Raw genomic sequence first — 19405 nt, 5'->3', positions numbered from 1 at the left:
GAGATAACGGCACTTGCTACAGGGGGTACTCATTCTGTAGTTGTGAAAAGCGGTAAATATTTTAAAACATTACAGTAAGATCTATTGTTCATTTTGCATGGTGCCTACATATGTTGGTTATTTGTTTGCCCAGCTCGCAGTAAGAAACCACTGCTTGCAGAGACATCAAAGTATACTGCTTACCTGTGATAGGTATTTTTGGACTATCGTGCAATTTGCCAGGGTCTGCGGTTGATGCTCTTAAAAGTGAAACCACGCAAAACACGGAGGCGGTGTAGTAAGCTGCAAGACAAAAACATAAATCAGCCACACATTTATTATTAAACATGAACTCTAGGCAGGATATACAATACACAAATGAATGCAGCTCTGTAATCATCAATGCATCCTTTAAAATAGAGAAACCTCCTGCTTACAAATGGAGCTGGACAGAAGAACCATGTCCTGGTTGAGGTGAAAGGGCTGGCCACATGGGAGACGCCCTTCAAAAACATGTTTTAAATCAAGGAGAGGGCAGTCAATAGTCTATGGAACAAGACAGCAAGAGCAGAGACCGGACCCTTAAGGGTGCTAAGTGCCAAATAATGGTTCAGACTCAGCTGTAAGAAGGCAAAGACTTGTTCTGTGCAATAATTTCCTGGGATGAAAGTCTCACACCATGTTATGCATGCCACCAGTATGTCGAGCAGGGCCTGCCAGAAAGAACAAGGCCCTAGAGAGGGCCTCCAGCCACTCAGCGGGGTCCTTAAAGACAGGTGCATCCCCCACTGGTATGGTGGATGCTTTGTTAAGACGAGACACTGCTGAATCCACAAAGGGGGCCGACCACTTTTTAACAAAGACCTCTTCAAAATTGCACAAGGCTAATAAGCGTTTGGGAGGTGCAAACAGCCAAAACAGTCTCTTTTAGCTTGGCAGTAACGACAGAAGACCGGTAATGGCTGGAGAAGCCGAGCATCAGACAGAGTCTCAGCAAAAATGGCTTAGAAGCCACAGGCAGATCACACACACACACGACAGACATGACTCCCGGAAAGAGATGCATCATGGGATTTGTAGTTTCACCACAGCTAGAGGGCCAGAGTTTGGCTACCCCTGATCTAGTCTGACAGATGTTTCTTATATAGAGCACAAAAAATGCAAGAGGCAAGTGTGAATGCAGCCTTACATGAACACCACACTGTCCAGAAAAAGTGTTAAAGGCCTTGGGACAAACAACACAACACTGCTGGGGTGCTTATAATAGTCAGCTTTATTTATATGGCTTAAACCTTTTTCCAAAAGAAAATAAACCTGTTGCTGTAACTAATTCAATTGTTTTAGCTGGATTTGGGCTATAGTAGGTTTGTCCCTTAAAGAAGAACTCTGGGCAGTAGAAAACTTAACCCTTGGACCCTGCTGACTGCTAGACCGGTCCCTGCAGCCTCCCTCCCCCTCCGTTCCGGTGGTCCAAGAACCTGGTAGTCAGTACGTCCAATACAGTGTATTAGACTTGAGGACGCCAAGGGACATTCCATTGCCAGAGCAGAGGGTATGCAGGAACCAGTCTAGTAATCAGCCGTGTCTGAGGTTTTGAGTATTTGTTATTTCGGACCCAAGAGGAAAAAAAGCACTTAACCCCTTCATTACAGGAGTAGCCCCGCTGCGAGAGTTAAGTTTTCGTCTGTTGGGAGTTCTTTAAAGTCCATTGAAAACTACATGTCCAGCTAAGCCTACTCTTTCCACAGGGTGACAACACTGCAGTGATTTTACTGTAATTAAAAGGAATGGATTCACTGGCAAGATCAACAACGCTACAGGGGAACTGCTGTGTTCATGCTAGTAACAAACTGAATTCTATATACCATTTTTGATTTTGCCTACAGTTCTATTTTATTGTTACACAAAGCACAGGAGCAAATGTGTGGTAGCAAAAACTTAAATCACAGCAGTTAACTCTGGATTCACTGAACAGGCAAATATGTAAAAAGGAGGACAACCCCGCATTAGGCAAGCATAGATTGAAAATAAAATAAGAAAACATTTTTTTTTAAGTGTGTGTGTGTGTGTGTGTGTGTGTGTGTGTGTGTGTGTGTGTGTGTGTGTGTGTGTGAGGCTGTGGGGTAAAGTTTCTCTTTAAAGACAAATCTCATTAAAAAACAAACGTACAAGATGAAATGAAAAAGGCCTGGTAATTTGGGGAAGATTATGCTTGGGTCAGCACTCTCAGTAAGGCCTCATTCGTATATGCACGTGTTGTCCCATATGCAACATATGCAAATAAATGGCTCCATACACATAGCTGTGTAAGGAGCCGTATATTTGTGTTGCGTAAAGATGCGCAAAAGCAGAATTGACTTGAGAAACGCGTCCGAGCAGTGTATTTCTGCATATTTTACGCGCATATACGCACGTACAGTTCAATAAAATTTCTATTATGAATGATGCATTCTGGGATTGCATATAGTGCGTGCATATACACGTATATACACAATATACAATTTTGCTCTTGCGTTGTGTGTGCATGAGGCCTTACTGGAGCTACTCACCAGTGTGTTTTTCTTCCAAAGTCTTCCAATCATAGGCCGGAAGAGGCCAATCAGGGTAGAATGTCAGTGCACTGCTGTGCCTTTCTTGTCCAATCACAAGCTGGGAAAGACCAATAAAGGCAGCATGCACATTCCTTCATTGTGCTATTAGAATCTGGGAGAGGCCAATCAGGACTTCTTAAGCGTCTAATCAGAGGCTGGTAAAGTAGCGTTAAATAAGGACGCAAAACAACAACCCTTTTTTTCTGTTTTATAGTTGCCCATCAAAGGGGTCATTACAGCTTCTGTGAGCTCAAGAAGGAAGCATGCTGGACTGTGCAGACATAAGAGTAAAGTAGGATATATAGAGCATGTATACAGAGCCTGGAATTCTGCATGACTGGAACTGCCCCAGTTAAAGGAATTCTAGGAAATCAGTCATCAGGCTAAACAACCTAAACACAATGTGAATCGTGACATGGCAGTGTCCTAATTGTGCAGTGGTATAGAGAAACCCTGTATTCTAAATGGGAAATGTCTTTATCCAACGGAACAGCTTTGTGCCATATCCCAAGGAAATACAGAAAAATATCTATGCCTGAAGCACATGAAAGAAAGCTGGAAATAAAACAAGCAAATACATGTAAATGGTAGAACGCACAGTTAAAACGGATAATGGGACAAAAGATAATACTTGGGTATGTATTAAAACACCCATAAAACCATGTGGTTTTTTTCTCACATTGTCAGAGTTTAAGAAATAGATTTTTTAACAATTTGGTGATATGCATTCCAGACCTGCCTCATACTAGTTGCCTGACTGGCATGCAGTGGCATCAATACTTCCAGTCGCAAAGCTGGAAGTTGCATGCAGATTAGTTCTGACTTTAGTGGTTGCATGGCTGTTCACGTCAATGACTCAAATGGTATTGTGCTCCAATGAGGACATTCCCCTTCATTTCTTGTCCCAAACATGCAACAGGAAGGAAGAGAAAAACTATAAACTGTTAGGGGAATTCCCCTCTAAGATGTTACCAGAACATACTGTATATCACCATTGAAAGATTCCTCAGCTATTTCTGTTCGGGTGACAACTGTAAAATGTTGGGTTTTTCATTCATTTTAATCTCAGTGACAGTAAAAGTTTGGCTATATACACACTTTGAGGTAGCTGGAAGGCTGAAAGGTAATATGTAATGATCAAGGAAATATTCATTTATAGGAACGAAGTCTTTTGTATAATCTCCCATTTTCCCCCATCGCCTATCTCCCCATTTCCAGAACTTGACATTGATAATTTCCTACCTGATATTCGCACTATCATCATACATATCCTATATGCAGCCAAATTGTTAATTACTCGGAGATGGTTACAACCAACTCCCCAAACATCAGAGACCTGATTATGCTGATTAATACCCAATACTCCTATGAGAAAATGTTTGCAATGAAGAGTAACACTTATCCTGCATTCTTTTCGGCATGGAAAAAAATGGATTATACACCCCTATTGCATTGTCTGATTTCCCCTATTTGAGAGTACACAACTGGTACATACTTTACTTTACCCCTCTTTGTCTTCTCTCCCCTCTCCCCCCCTCATGTTTCACCCTTCCAAGTTCATGAGAAAGAAAAACTTATTGAATACTTAGCTTGATACGGCATAATACTCTATGTATGGTTCTTTTACTGTTAACACTACTGACTGGTTAATGTTTCATACACCTGTGAGTATTTTTCTTACCAAATGTCATCTTGCTGTATTACATGACTTGACTTTAATAAAGAAATATTGAGATGCAATATTCATTTATGTATACATTCACATCCTGTGAGCATACTTGTGTGCATGCATATATAAAAATACAGCCAGCTCTAAACACAGAGCACCGCGAGAGAAGGACTAAAAGGGGGGAATTTGTGAAAACTGGAGCAGACAAAATCTGGAGCAGACTTGCACTGCAGCCAATCAGCTTCTCTGTCTCATTTTCAAATCTTACCTGAGCAAACTGAAGAGAGATGCTGATTGGTTGCCATAGGCAACTGCTCCAGATTCTCTCTGCTCCAGTTTTGATCAATCCCCCCTTCTAAGTATCAGTAAACTTAGGCCCCATTCACATGTAGCGACATACCTTTGCAGCGGCCGGGATAGCGCGACTTTCGGGGCGACGTTCCAGCGACGGTAGCGCGACCTTCTCCGTCGGGCTCCATAGAAAAAAAGCAAAATCGCGCAAAATCCGCCGAAAAAAGGGTCCGGTAGAAGCGACTTGGACCGCGACGAGCGACATGGAGCTAAGACAGCTCCATTGACTATCATTAGCCGGCGACTTCTCGTGATATCGCACGGCAAAAATGCGCGAAATCGCGCGATAAGTCGCTACATGTGAACGGGGCTTTAAAGTGATTTTCACTGGGGCTCTTAATGGGCAACTGCTCCAGGTTTGACAAATCCCCCCCATAGTGTATGTGTGTGAGTATACTGTACATGTAAGAATTGTCAAAACCTTTATGATGATTTGATAAATTTGAGGATTTGAGTCCGTCTAATATGTATGGTTACCATACCATTAAAATATTCTAAACATTTATACCAAACGATGTTTGAATCATAGGTTCTCATTAACTTGTGATCTGTCTCTGAGTAATTGAACGACTTTAATAATCTCATCTGTAGCCAACTGGCAGAACTAATTCAGTTGGCTTTCAAAACACTTCTCCTAGAAAAACAAATCCATGTTAAGCCCCCACAGAGAATGTAACTTAAAGTGGACCTGAACTGAAAAGTGGAGATTTGCTAGGTTATAGGAAACATTTAAAAATCCAAAGTACATTTGGTCTGGAATTGTCTTTGAAAAATAGCAGTTCCCTTCCTGGTGTGTGAGTGCGTCTAGGCACCCCTGTATCCACAGCCTCATAGCTGTATATCTGCAGAGTGAGATCCTAGGCACTGCTAGTCACTGGAGATTAGGAATGAGATTTGGTGATGTCACTACTGTGCTGCTCACTGTTCTCTTTGCAGGAGGATCTGCCATAAGGGAAGCAGAGCTCTGCTCCTACCCAAGATGGCCACCTCCACACAAAGACTATACCTTGAACTGCAATGAGTCAGTAATGTGGAAAACATGAGCTGCAGGGAGACCACAGGCAATACTGGGGACAAGCCCTTTGCCCTTGTCTGTCTTTTTAGGCCCAACTTAGAGTTTAGATCCTCTTTAAATACCAAATGTTTTAAATCTATGCAATTCCCTTAATGATGGAGCCAGTCCTATAAAAGAGATTGTACAAGAAAAAAAAAAGCATTCTTTACTTCAGTAAATCGGCAATCATTAACTGCAAAGACAGAAATAACAGCATTAGAAAGAAATGCTAATTGCATATACAATATTCACTAGTAACCTGATTTTATGTTTTCAAGTAGAATACAAGGTAAAAAGCATTGATCCGACATATTTTTGCACAAGTATTTGTATAATGCGCTCAGCTGGAGAAAATGGGGAAAAAAAACACCAAACAGATTGTTTCCGGTTGCTCATTTACCAAGAACCACACTGATATGTACTGTAAAAAGAATATTCTGTAACAAAAGATTTTGCACCTCCCCTTACTATTGACCTATAAACCTTTGTATCGACCTGTAGCCACAAGTGTATAATCTAAAGCTGGGTAAAAAAAAAAAAAAAATCTTGTCAGAACATTCGATAATACTATCAGGACTTGTAGAATGTCATTTCATGGAAAACTTGTTTCGAATCGTATGAAAAAAAAAAAAAAAATTGGATGGATCAGTGGCGTTTTTGGACAAAAAAATAAATTTGCAACAGGAACACTGCACGTGCGCAAACAAAAATCCGTTCTGTTAATCAACAATATTCGGTCAGTTAGTATTGATAACGAACGATAATCGAAATCCACATTGGTCTGTGCATGATTGGGTATTCGAGCGGAAATCGGACGGTTAGATGAAGGCACGAAAAAAATCTAACGATAATTGTAAGGTGTATGGGCACCTTAAGAGCAAGTTGGCTCAGAGTATCAGGTGATTATAACTTTTTTTTTGGGGCACCTAGGCAAAAACAAGCAGTAAACCCTTACAATGTGGGGGTAGCCCCGCTGCAAGGGTTACTAAAAGTTTTACCCAGGGTTCTGCTTTAAAAATCCATTCACATACCTTAACTTTTAACAAAAATTTAGCTTATTTGTGTATTGTATTGAGATTGTAGTCCATCACAGGAGTGAGCTTGGAGCGGTGGCTACTTTACAACACACACATGGACCATAGGGAACAAAAGTTGCCACCACCAGAAGGAAGGACAGTGTCAGCACCAATTCAGAGATGATTTGAGGATCTACAGCTGAGTGATACACAAATAAGGCACATTGTTGTTAGTAGTTAAGGTACTTGAATGCATTTTTAAGATTTAACCCCTGAGTTTAGTGTCACTTTAAGCATGTGCATGCTTTCTAGGCAATTCTTTAGAACACTAGCTGTGTTAATAAAGAAATCTGTGCAATCAGGAGTCTGTAGAACTTGCTAAACAATGGTGTGGTTGCTGCCAGCCTGAGACTGACCATGCACAGTGCCACAACTGTGTGATACTATGGAAGATCACAGACCATTTTTGGTTGCAAAACTCCCATTTCTGCGAATCACCTCCAAACCAACCTGTGATCTTCCTTTTCCCGACTTTTTTTTCCTGTATGACTAGCTGGCAGCATTTTCCATTGGACCTTACAAAAAGAAAAATCAATGCTTTTCCACCCAAAAGGTATATTGTGTTCAAGGTCTGTAGAAGCGTGGCTCACCAGGACCCAGAAAAGATTCTTCTCTTTACGTTAGTGCGTTTCATCTTGTTTTCCGTCTTACACACACAGAACGAGTATACATGACGAGGATGCAAGCTACATACCCCATATGGCAGCAGCTGGGATGTGTCCTTCCTCAAAGCGGGGGAAGAGGACTAGCTGTGGAATAAACAGTGTGTTGTACAGCCAGATGAAGAAAATCGCCACGACACAGCACCATCCCTGTGGGTCAGCAACAAAGTGTATAGGCAGCCCCATTCTTCATAGTCTCCACACGTCTGAGAGAAGAAACCGTCTCGGCACAAATCTGCAGAAAACGATCACAAGCGTGTTAGTTATACCGAGTGGTTTCAACATGTAACAAAAACGGCAAAATTCCTCTCTCTCAAAACTCAAATTGCCAAGCTGGAGCGTGCAACTGAAATTTCTTTCTTTTCAAATGCCAGCTCCAGAAGTACCTATTGATGTTTAGAGAAAATCAATTTGGCTGCTTCTATATCACATTACAATCAATGGCATGTGGGTGTGCCTATTGAAGGATCACATTACATAGGCGAATACAGAAATGTTGAGTCACAGACAAGTGCAAAGCACAAATGACAGTGGAAATACATGAATACAATGGGAAGATAAATGTAGGAGCACAACGAATCTCTAGGTAGAGGTTAGCAACGGCAGGAGGGTAAATAAAAGGCACTCCTGACTGCTGGAGGCTTTGATTAGTATTCCATGACATCAGAAATGGCCACATTCTATTAAGCAATGTCTTTCCTGGCTTTTGTGACAACTCTCAGTGCCTATGTTAAAAATCACCAAGTACCAGTAATGTCACATGGGAGGAGGGGGAATGAGTCGCACTAAACCTATACCCAGAAGTAACAGGCATTTTCCTCCACTCCAGGCGCACAGGTCCACTTAAAACTAAAGGAGGTGTAAAGTCATAGCATATTCTGTCCTATTATAACATCAGCATTGCAAGAGGAATACAGACTAAAGTTATTTTTGATAATGCAATTCAAGATTACTGTATTTTGCACTCTATAAGGCGCTCCGGACCATAGGACGCAGGGATTCTGTGACAGGAATTCTGACAGAAGCTGCAGTTAGTGACCGCTGAGACAGGTGGCGCTGTGACTACAGCGCCACGGTCTCAGTAATCACACAGAGCAGACGAAGAACGACTTTCTTCGTCTGCTCAAGGGGCTCTATGGTGAGCTCCTATGCTGTGGTTACGGTCCCCCAGAGGAGCGGGGGACCCCGAAAACCACGGCATGGGGACGGACACGATCGCTGCTCGATTTAATACAAGTGATCTAATTAGATCACTTGTATTAAAACGAACAGCGGCTCCCACTTTACATTCAGCTCTGCTCGTCAGGAGCAGGGCTGAATGTACAAACAAACTACTCGACCGGCGCCCGAAACTGCATGTCAGGTATAGGTATTCGCTCCATAAGACGCAGGAACATTTTTGCCCTCCCTTTGGGGGGAAAAAAAGTGCATCTTATGGAGCGAAAAATAAGGTACTTGAAACAATCCCTTTGATGTAGTGAGTGCTGCATTCTGTCTGCCCATCACTTGCAACAACTTCCTGGATTCCCAGTGTGCTTTGTCTCTTTCCCTGTTGCTTGATGTCAGGTAATCTCCATTTCTCAAGACTACATATCCCATCATGCATTGCTTCCAGCAAGCAATGAAAAGTTTACATTGCTCAGACGTGGAGTTGTAGTTCAGAAGGCAGGCTGTGTGAGAGTTGTGAAGTGCATCTCCACAGGGCTGAGTGACATTGTGTCAGTGCATTGAGAAAGTACATCCTATGGACATCTTCAATAAGTAAGAGTACAGTCTTCTACTGTATATTGATATGGATATTAGAGGTGGGATAGAGCCTATAAAGATTCAATATAAAAATACATTGATTTTTACTTTTTCCCCATAAATAGCCTTTAATAGATTTAGATCAGTGGTGGGTAACTAGAACTTGAAAGTGACAAAAGGAGACTTCTGACTCGGACAGGACCATATGGCATTTTTTCTAACGCTCGCTCATTAATAGTTCATATTGATGTTGTTTCCTTGTCCTAACAACCTTCTAAAAGTATGGGCATTGGTTCAGAAACTAGAAGGCCCATTCATACCACTGTGTTGTGGTAACATATGTAACATGCATTGGTGTGCCGTGATGACTCATGGGACCTTAAACCGCTGCAGCAGAGGGGGAGAGAGGCTGGTAGGCTGGGTCTAAGAGCAAGTTGGCTCCAAGGTTCGGGTGAGTAGAACTTTTATTTTAGCACATACACAAAAACTAGCACTTGACCCTTGCAGTGCGGGCTTCTTCAAGGAACACTGGCTACCTGGCTCCTGGGATTTGTCCAGCCTTGACTCAGGCCTTGTTCACACCAGACACAGTGCGTTCCGGCCCGATGCCTGCAGCATTTTGTTCAAACTGAACCACGCCGCAGGCATATTGTGGCTTGCGTTTCCGTGCGGCCAATCGCATTGTGCTATAGCTACTATGGTTTAGAAAAAAATTTTAGTTGTGCACCTGGATCTCCTGTGTGTCACTTTATTGTACCAGACAGTACAAGGACCTCTAACTCTGATCTCTATGACTTAGGCCTGGTTCACATCATACACAGTGCGTTCCGGCCCTATTCTGGCCAGAATGCTCTGCTTTGCATTGTGACCAGCTCACCATGTTGTGGGGCAAAAGAGGGCGTGGCGTTCCATTGACATGAATGGCACCTCTCCTGCCCCACAACATAGTGAGCTGGCCGTAATGCAAAGCAGTGCATTCTGGCCAGAATAGGGCCGGAACGCACTGTGTATGATGTGAACCAGGCCTAAGTCATAGAGATCAGAGTTAGAGGTCCTTGTACTGTCTGGTACAATAAAGTGACACACAGGAGCTCCAGGTGCGCCACTACATTTATTTCTAAACCATAGTAGCTATTCCCAGCCAGATATACAGTATAATGGATGGTAATACATTCTAATGAAAGGTCATTTTTTTCACATGGCTTTGTAAACCCATCCCCTCTTTATAAGCCTTGCAATATCAAATTGTATTAAGACTAGAGTTGCTTATATCAACCAGATACAGTGCTTCATCTTTAGAATACAATGACACACCTGACTGATTGCCATTTGTTTTCTCAACTGTTGCCTACAGTACGTGTCTGAGGGAACGACTGATCTGTATTTAATGCATCCGAATCTAATTTCATGCTCCTAGAATGCACTGAGAAAGAAGGGGAGAAACGATAGGTTGCTGTGGGCAATGCAGACATACAAAACCCAGACACATTAATAGATGAGGTTGATGTGCACAACTAGAATCCCTAGTGCTCATCCTCTAGCCATTTTCCATTTTGGAATTTGTAAATTGCAGGTTACGCAAACTCAGGACAGGGATTAAGTACGCATTTGTGTCTAGGTTAAAAAAACAACATTATACTCACTGCAAACCTCATATCCAGCTGGCTGTGACAGCACTTCCTCCAGCCTGTCTCCTCTTCTGCTCCAGTGATGGTATGTCTCTCGGCGTGGTCACATTCTATACTCTTTGTATAGAATGTGATGACTCAAGGATCCTTAGACCGCTGCAGCGGGGTGAGCAAGGTGGGAGGCATAAGGAGGATCAGGGGCGTATAACTTCTATTTTATAACCTAGACACAAACTAGCATTTAATCCTTGCAGTGCAGGAGTAACCCCACTGCAAGAGTTAAGATTTTTCTTTGACCCCCAGAGTTCTGCTTTAAGTATACTCATGCCTTTCCGGCTACTCCATTCTACACTATCGATCTCCCTTCGCTCAGCCACAAGACGCATAGAAAATATGCAATAATTCCGGGTAGGGAAAAGCAGGTGACTGGGTGAGAGTCCACAGCCCTATATAAACTATAAACCTGCGCTTATCTTGCTCCATCGAAGCTGAACTGAGCAGTGACGTAGCAATGGAAAGGTGAATTTGTGCTGCCGAGGAGAGAGAGGCATAGAAACAAACTTGTTGCCTTACTCTGCATGGGCAAGATAGGTTCACTTTAAACCTTTCACTGCCAAGCCCTGCGTTCCACTTTTAACCTCAACTGGCCACACCATGTTTGCCATTTTTCACCTTTTTCTGCAGCTTTTAGAGTTTGTAAAAGACCCCCCAAAACCATACATTTTCTGAAAGCACAGGCCCGGTAGAATACAAAGATGGTGCTACTAATTTTGTAGGTCCTGCGATAATTGCACAAATGTTTATCAAATCAATATTAAACAGATAAAAATACAAATTGAAAAATCGATAAAAAAACAAATCACACCAAAACCAATAGCAGTGCTTGTGTTTTATTTCTTTAACTTTTTTTTTTTATTCTGTTGGGGACTTCAGGAAAATATTAGACCCTTGACATTTCCCTTTTGAAATAGAAAAAGAAATGGAGGACACAATTAGAAAAAGAAAATCTCTCCAAATTGGGGGAAATCCCTTTTAGACAGTTTTCAATGGAACAAATGTCTCCATTGAAAGATTTTCCCTCTATTCCGGTTATGGTGACAACTCAGCATTTTTAGATTTTCTCACTTTTACTCTCACTGACAGTGGTCAACAGGAGAAATAGAGAGGTGAATCTCCCCAGTGGGGACCGATACAGTCATTAAAACCTGCCAAAGAATCGTAGGAACGCGCTGAAAAACGCCCTACACCCAAAGAAGTACAGGAGCTTCTTTGGGCTTTTTTCCGCGCGTTTCCATTGGTATTCCCGAGTGTGGATCGGGGTAAACATAGCGGTAACCCCGAGCCACACTCGGGAATACAGCATACAGGTCTTACCTTGTGCGCGATCCCCGCTGTGTCCTCCGGTGGCTGTCGACTTCTGGGTTAAAATCATACCGCCAGTGAAACGCGCGTTTCACTGAACGAAAAAAATGCAAAAAAAACGAGCTGAAAAAATACGCTCAGGTGTGAACCCAGCCTTAAGGGAATCTATTAGGGATGCACCGATTCCGAATATTTGGGCAAGTACTCATACTTGCCCAAATGCTTCGATATCTAGCCCCAAACCCGAGCTTCCAGTATTAGGAAGCCGGGCAGCGAGTCATTACACACTGCCCGGCTTCCCGATTGGCTGGGAAGCCAGCTCCATGATCCCTCATCACTTGGGTGACGGAGCTTGGAGCCGCCTTCCCTGCCAATCAAGAAGACAGGCAGCGTGTCATGACTCGCCGCCTAGCTTCCCGATTGGTCGGGAAGCTGGTCAATCAGGAAGCCAGATGGCGAGTCATTAACCCCCCCCCCCCCGCGATTGGCCAGAAAGCCAGCTTCATGTCCTCTGGTCACCAGGTGATGAAGGAGCATGGAGCCGGCCGCCTGGCCAATCAGGAAGCTGGGCGCCGTGTAATGACTAGCTGCCTGGCTTCCTGATTGGTCGAGAAGCTGGCCAATCAGGAAGCTAGGCGGCGAGTCATTATCCACCCCCGGCTTCCTGATTGGCCAGAAAGGGATGAGGGAGCATGGAGACGGCTTCCTTGCTAAACCGGGAAGCCGGGTGGTGAGTCTTTACACACCACCCGGCTAATCAGGGAGCCAGGTGGTAAGTCATTACATGCCACCTGGCTTCCTTAATGGGACGGTATCGGTGAGTACCAGAAAAAAAAAAATAACGGTACGTGATACCGAAAAACCGGCATCGGGGCATCCCTAGGATCTATATATAGATAGATAGAGTAAGGAGGCTGCCATTGCTGACCAATCCATCTGAAAATACTTGATGAAATATTGACACCAGAAATGGCCAGGGGGCGGCCATTTTCAGGGGTGGTCATTCACCAGTCTCAAAAACCAAAGATAACTCTCAAACAGAAATTGCTATTTCTTAACACCATGTGACTTCTCTGGTGAACTAGATCTAAAAAAGGTGCCCATACACTGTACCATTATTGTACGAGAATTGCGGGAAGTCCCGCGATCGTACGATAATCGCAAAGTGTATGGAAGGAGTGCAACCGTTTCTACTGTACGATCGCACGTCTTACGTCGAACAAGCAGGCTGGAAAACCCGCTGAGAATCGTACGATTCTCGGGGGGTTAGTGGCCTGCTTGTTCGACAACTGCCGAACGGGCCGGTGTGCGCACGCGCACACTGCCCGTTCAGCATTGCAGTCATCGGAAGCCCGACCCTCAGGGGGGCAGGCTTGCGATGATCGCAAGTACGATCTGCCTGTCCAAGATGGGCAGATCGTACGTTTTTTTAAATTACTTTACAACCCTCGCAAGACAAAAGTCTTGCGAGGGTTGTACAGTGTATGGCCACCTTAAAGATGTGTATAATATAAAGTGTATCAAGTGATGGAAATCACGGCCAATATCCTGAAGAAAAGCGCTTTGGCTGGATTTTCCCAAGATAAGAAACAGATGAAAGCAAAGATAAACAGAGCCATGGCACCAATTCTGTGACATTTAATAAACAGTCTCTGAGTCTTTCTCAAGCTTTTCAACACAGAGGAACCCTTGAAATCATTTCCATGTTTCAAGTAACCCTTGCTTGATTATTACATCTACAGCTCAAAGTATATTAGCAGGATTCAGAAGTTGTAAAAGAATAAGCTTGCATTCACACCTGGGCGCCAGCATTTTTGGGGGTTTTTTTTGCAATCGATAATGCAGTCTATGGGGGCCAAACGCACTGTAATCTGCCAAAAAGAAGCTCATGTACTTTTTCCAGCGTTTGCCATTTTACAGCTTGGGGACAAAACACTCAAGTGTAAGCAAGCACCATTGAAATGAATGGGATTACTTGTGTTGCGCATTTTGTCGCTTTGAGCATCAAAACGCCGAAGTGTGAATCGCGCGACTTAAGAATGTGGTGTACCTAGCATAACTGCCAGAGAAGAAACGCACACAGTATACATAGCAGTGCTGCTATACATGGGTGTTTAGTGGATTCATGTTCCCTTAGGGCCCGTTCAAACCAGTTGCAGTGCGTTCCGGCCTGATTCTGGCAAGAACGCACTGCCCCGCATAGCGGCCGGCTCACTTTTTTGTGGGGCAGGAGGGGGCGTGGCAGGCCATTGAAGTGAATGGCACCGTAGCCACGCCCTCCGGCCGCAATGTGATCGGCCGCACGGGATCGCAAGGCACATTATGCTTGCGGTCCGGTCCGATAAAAATAGTGCTTGCAGCATTTTGATCTGACCGGCCGCAGGCAGGCATTCACTTCAATGGCCCACCACGCCCCCTCCTGCCCATTTCCATTGTTATTCAGTGGAAAGGCTGCACCCCTTAGCTGAATAGATCATTGGTATTAATGGTTACTGAAAGGCAGATATTGTTCACTCCTCAAGGAACCCCGAACAGCCTCCATGTGATTTCCAAGGATCCATGGAACCCTAGCCGAGAAAGGCTGCTTTGGTGAGATTGTTGCATGAGCAGTTATAGCATAACAAGTACCCTCGTTCATAGACACAAACCCATTGAAATATTTCATTACAAAAATCAACAATGGAGGATACAAACATAGTGAGTGAATATTTGATTGGCTGCTATTAGATACTCAACCGACAATCACTGCACATTATACTGTTTACTGCACGTGTAACCCATCAACATACTCAAAAGGTATTCCCAAAGAGCTAAAGTGTGTAATGAAGGAAGGAACAAAGAGATTCATTGAGATCCTTCAGAGCTTGTTCACATCACTAGACCAGATCGGGAAACGCAGGTATGTGCGCTATTCGTGTGTTTTTGATGCATTCTGGTATGGGTTTTTTTAGTCTCAATTGAATTTCTAGTGTATTCCAATTTGTATGTGTTTACACAAGTTTTGGTGCATTCCACACCAGAAATATAAAAAGTGCATGCAGTACTTTTGTTTTTAATAAAACATTTCAGAACTGAATGCAGTGGTGTGAACTAGCCTCACTTGTTACAATAGGAATTCATTTTTGGACCAGACAAAAACCGTTCTGGATCTGGTCCTACGCATGGTGTGAATGGAACCTTAAAGTATACGTAAACCCTAACTGGACGACCTTTATTTTACAAAAGCAGTGTGTGTAAAAAAACAACTGCTATTTGGTCTTTTTGAATAAACTATTTGCTTTCGACCTTTTTCCCACCTATCTTGCACTCAGCACTGCTGATCTCCTGTGGTCTTTTTATAGCCACATCCTGTCTATGTGTACATCAATGATTGCTGCATGGCATTTGTCAGGGTGCATTTCCTGATGGTTACAACAGTGAAACACGCTTGCCTAATACCAGGAATTCAGAAAGATTGTCACAGACACTAATTAGAAACCAGTCAGTGTAAAATATGGCGCAACTTTTAAAAGATTCATGGAACGGTAAGGTGTGTAGGAATCTGTGACACAACACTTACAGCAGCAACTGTGTCAATTGAGTCCAACATGTAAGGGGTCTCATTGACTTCCACTTTTCTTACCACCAATATGGCAGGATTTCTTAACCACTTGCCATGCGCCCATTGTAAATACACGGGCAGATGGCAACCTCTTCCCAGCGGGTGGACGTACATATATATGATTTTTCTTCTCTGTGGGCGCGCGCAAGCAGAATCCTGCTGGGATTCTTACCGGCTGTTACATACAAGCGTTCGGGCAGCTCTACAGCCAGCTGATCGCTTGTATGAAACTAAGAAACGTGCACCCCCCTTCCCCTCTGCTACCGCAATCCACCCCCCTCCAACGCCGCTGCTGGTTATCCCGGGCTCCGCTGTCCCCCCTGCAGGCCCGGGACCAGCACAGCAGCTGTCTAAGGAGAACCGAGGAGAGATCAGCATTTCCCCCACCGCTGATCTCTCCTCCTCTCTCTCTAAAAAGGTGGAAGCGATGTGTATTACATCACTTCTGCCTTTAGCTGTCATTTCTCTGGCTGCTTTAGCCAGAGAAGAAGCTGGTGAAGCAAATCTCTGCTTCATCAGCTTCTTAGGGGGTCACAAGGTGACATTAGCGGTCTTAGAGCCCCCCGATGTCTCTATAAAGAGGACCTGCCGTATATTTGCTATCACATAGGGGGCTTGTTATCCCCGTATGTGATAGCAATCAAGTTTACAAAAAAAAAAAGTCCCCTGCGTGCACGCACATATAAACGTAAATACATTGCGCCTACATGCGAGAACAACGATTACATCACACGTTATATAGCGCCCCGAACGTCGCAGTGTGAGCAATAATTCTAGGGCAATTTATCACTGATAACACTAAACTGATGAGCGGTAAAAGCTTTTAAAACGTCGCCTATGGCAAATTTTGGGTATTGTAGATTTTTCGGATTCCGCGGGCGCACGCAATTTTAAAGCTTGACATGTTTGGTGTCTATTTACCCGACATGACCCCGTCTTTTATATTTTACCAAAAAATTGGATAATAATAATAATAATAATAATAATAAATGTTTTAGAACATAATATAGGGAAAACAGTTTTTTTGTTTTTCAACATTTTTTGAATTTTTTTTTTCCTTAATATAGTAAAAAATAAAACCCCAGTGGTGATGAAATACCACCAAAATAAAGCTCTATCTGTCCCCAAAAAAATGGTATAAAATGAATTTGAGTACAGCGTTGCATGACTGAATAAATGTCAGTCAAAGTACCGCAGCGCTGAATACGGAAAAATGGCCTGGATGGGAAGGGGGTTTAACACCCCGGTCAGCAAGTGGTTAATGAATGCGTCGCAGCAACAGAAGCTGAATGTAAAAGTGTTGCACATAAGAACTCGTTGAATTTGTCACCCCGGTCAGCAATAGCAAGAAAACTGTTGGACGGCTTTCATGAATTTGGTGCAGGGCTTTCTAATATGCCCATAATGCCAGAAACACATTGCAAATACTTTATTGAATCTCCCACAAAGTGTGTTGAACTGTCCATTTTTCTCTCCCGTTGGTGCTCCTTTGACAGAGTGACAACACAGGAGCACAAATGGGAGACAGTTGTCACCCAATGACATGAAGTGCCTGAACAAAGACCTTCAAATACTTTCTCAACGAAAGCTGCAGATTTAAAGTCTATCTCTAGGGGCAAAGAACTCCACGGGCAGTGGGGCTACCCCCGCAATCCAAGAATTAACTGCTAGTTTATGTCTAATGTGTAAAAGGACTTTTACTTACCTGATCCCCATCCCCCCGCCAGTCAGCGCTCACCTATATTCTAGCTTGTGAACTGTCACTTGGCATCCTCATATAAAAAGCATGGCTATAGGCACTGCATTGTACATGATGACATCAGCTGACCTCTGGAGTGTAAGGGGAAGCAGTTAACCCTTTCAGTGCATGGGCAGTTTTTTAGTTTCCCTGGAGATAGGCTTTAAACATATAGAAAAGAACTTTCAAATGATATGAACATGTCATTAGTAATTGGGTTTACATATCCTTTAAAACCCGTACGATCTCTTTTATTCTATACTAAGTAAATGAGTTACACACAAGCAGGTGATGTGATTAAAGGACATAACAAGTAAGGGCTGCCTTCAACATAGCTGGTGATCAGCGGATGTCACCTTATATAGAGCAGTTACCCTTCAATGATCTCACTCCAATCCAGCACAGACACAATTCATAGCAACCACACCTGGAGGTGCAGGAAGTAAAGCATGCTGTTCACCGGAACGATGGGAGGAATGAGAGCCCCCACAGCAGGCACGTCACATGCCTCTACCATTTACAATGGACCGGACTCTGTGGAAGACTCACCGAATACACCGGCACAGTGCGCTCACGCCTGACAATACTGTGTCCGCAGTCACCGGTGTTGTTCAGTTCCTCATTGTGATCCACCCACCGCTTCCTGTTCCTGCTATGCACAGCACGCACCGCCCCACACTGACAGCACTATGTCAACACTCATTACATACACACGGGGAGGCCGCTTCCTCTTCCGGCCAGCCCAGCCAATGGCAGCTCTGGCTCCGCCTTCCCTCAGCAGAGCCAGCTTCCTCCAGGAACATAGCGCGTTCACCGGCTCACTATAGCAACACACTGAACTGTGTGCCTTAGAATGTGCACACACAAACCCGAACAATAAACTTCTCTTATTTGCTCCATTTTGCTCTGCTCAATAAACAATTGGAAGCCCTTTGTTATATTCTGCACAAAAATGCCTGTTGCTCCTGCCTGGAATCCAGACAGCTCCTAAGGGCTAGTTTACACCACCCACAGTGCGTTCGGGTCCGATTCTGGACGGAACGCACTGGATCGTATTGCGGCCGTCTCTCTTTGTTTTGGGGCGTGGCGGTGCATTGAGGTAAATGGCACCGCAGCCATGCCTTCCGGTGTTCTAGCAAAGTTTGTGACTACATTAGAATGTAGTCACAAACTTTACAAAACTGTAGTCCCGTGAGCTGTCACGTGGTCACACATTTTAACGTAATCCCGGACAGCTTTTCGGTGGTGGGATGTGTGACCGGCATTAGGTCAAGAATTGCAATGCTTTCTCAGCTGTTCCAGGGCATCGCAAATCGAATGTGCAGGAGAACAGATCTGGCCTGGAATAGCTGATCAGTCCTGAAATGTCACTTCTATTCGACTTTGTGGAATGTGATATTGCTGTCACAAAGTCTGATAGAAGTGACATTTCAGGAACGATCAGCTATTCCAGGGCAGGTCAGTTCAGCTGCACATGCGATCTGCGATGCCGATCCGCCCTGGAACAGCTGACAAAGAGTTGGAATGCTTGATCTATTGCCTGTCACACATTCCACCGCCTCAAAACTGGGCGGGATTTCGTTAAAATGTCTGATAGAAGTGACATTTCAGGAACAATCAGCTATTCCAGGGCAGGCCAGTTCAGCTGCACATGCGATCTGCGATGCCGATCCGCCCTGGAACAGCTGACAAAGCGTTGGAATGCTTGACCTATTGCCGGTCACACATTCCACCACTGTAAAACTGGGGGGGATTATGCTAAAATGTCAAAAGTAGCCACCCTCCAGAAGGAAGGACAGTGTCAGCACCAATTCAGAGATGATTTGAGGATCTACAGCTGAGTGATACACAAATAAGGTCCAGTATTGTTAATAATTAAGGTGCTTGAATGCATTTTTAAGATTTAACTCCTGAATTTAGTGTCACTTTAACCTTATTGTAACACCTC

At 43.8% G+C, this 19405-nt stretch overlaps 1 protein-coding gene across 1 annotated transcript in view; it reads right to left on the bottom strand.

Annotated features, from left to right (window-relative positions):
- Positions 1-18163, bottom strand: part of ZDHHC21 (zinc finger DHHC-type containing 21) — a 44342-nt gene extending 26179 nt beyond the window's left edge. The window contains exons 1-3 of the mRNA XM_018556482.1: positions 18007-18163; positions 7415-7617; positions 184-282 (exon numbers count right to left, since the gene is read on the bottom strand). Of these exons, the coding sequence (XP_018411984.1) occupies positions 184-282; positions 7415-7568 (253 nt within the window). The 5' untranslated portion in view covers positions 7569-7617; positions 18007-18163. The remainder of the gene's footprint in view (positions 1-183; positions 283-7414; positions 7618-18006) is intronic.
- Between the last annotated feature and the right edge of the window lie 1242 nt (positions 18164-19405).

The sequence above is a fragment of the Nanorana parkeri genome, unplaced genomic scaffold (genome assembly GCF_000935625.1).
Source record: "Nanorana parkeri isolate BGI_ZX_2015 unplaced genomic scaffold, ASM93562v1 scaffold239, whole genome shotgun sequence".
NCBI classification, from domain to species: domain Eukaryota; kingdom Metazoa; phylum Chordata; class Amphibia; order Anura; family Dicroglossidae; genus Nanorana; species Nanorana parkeri.
This window is presented reverse-complemented; position numbering and strand designations above follow the sequence as displayed.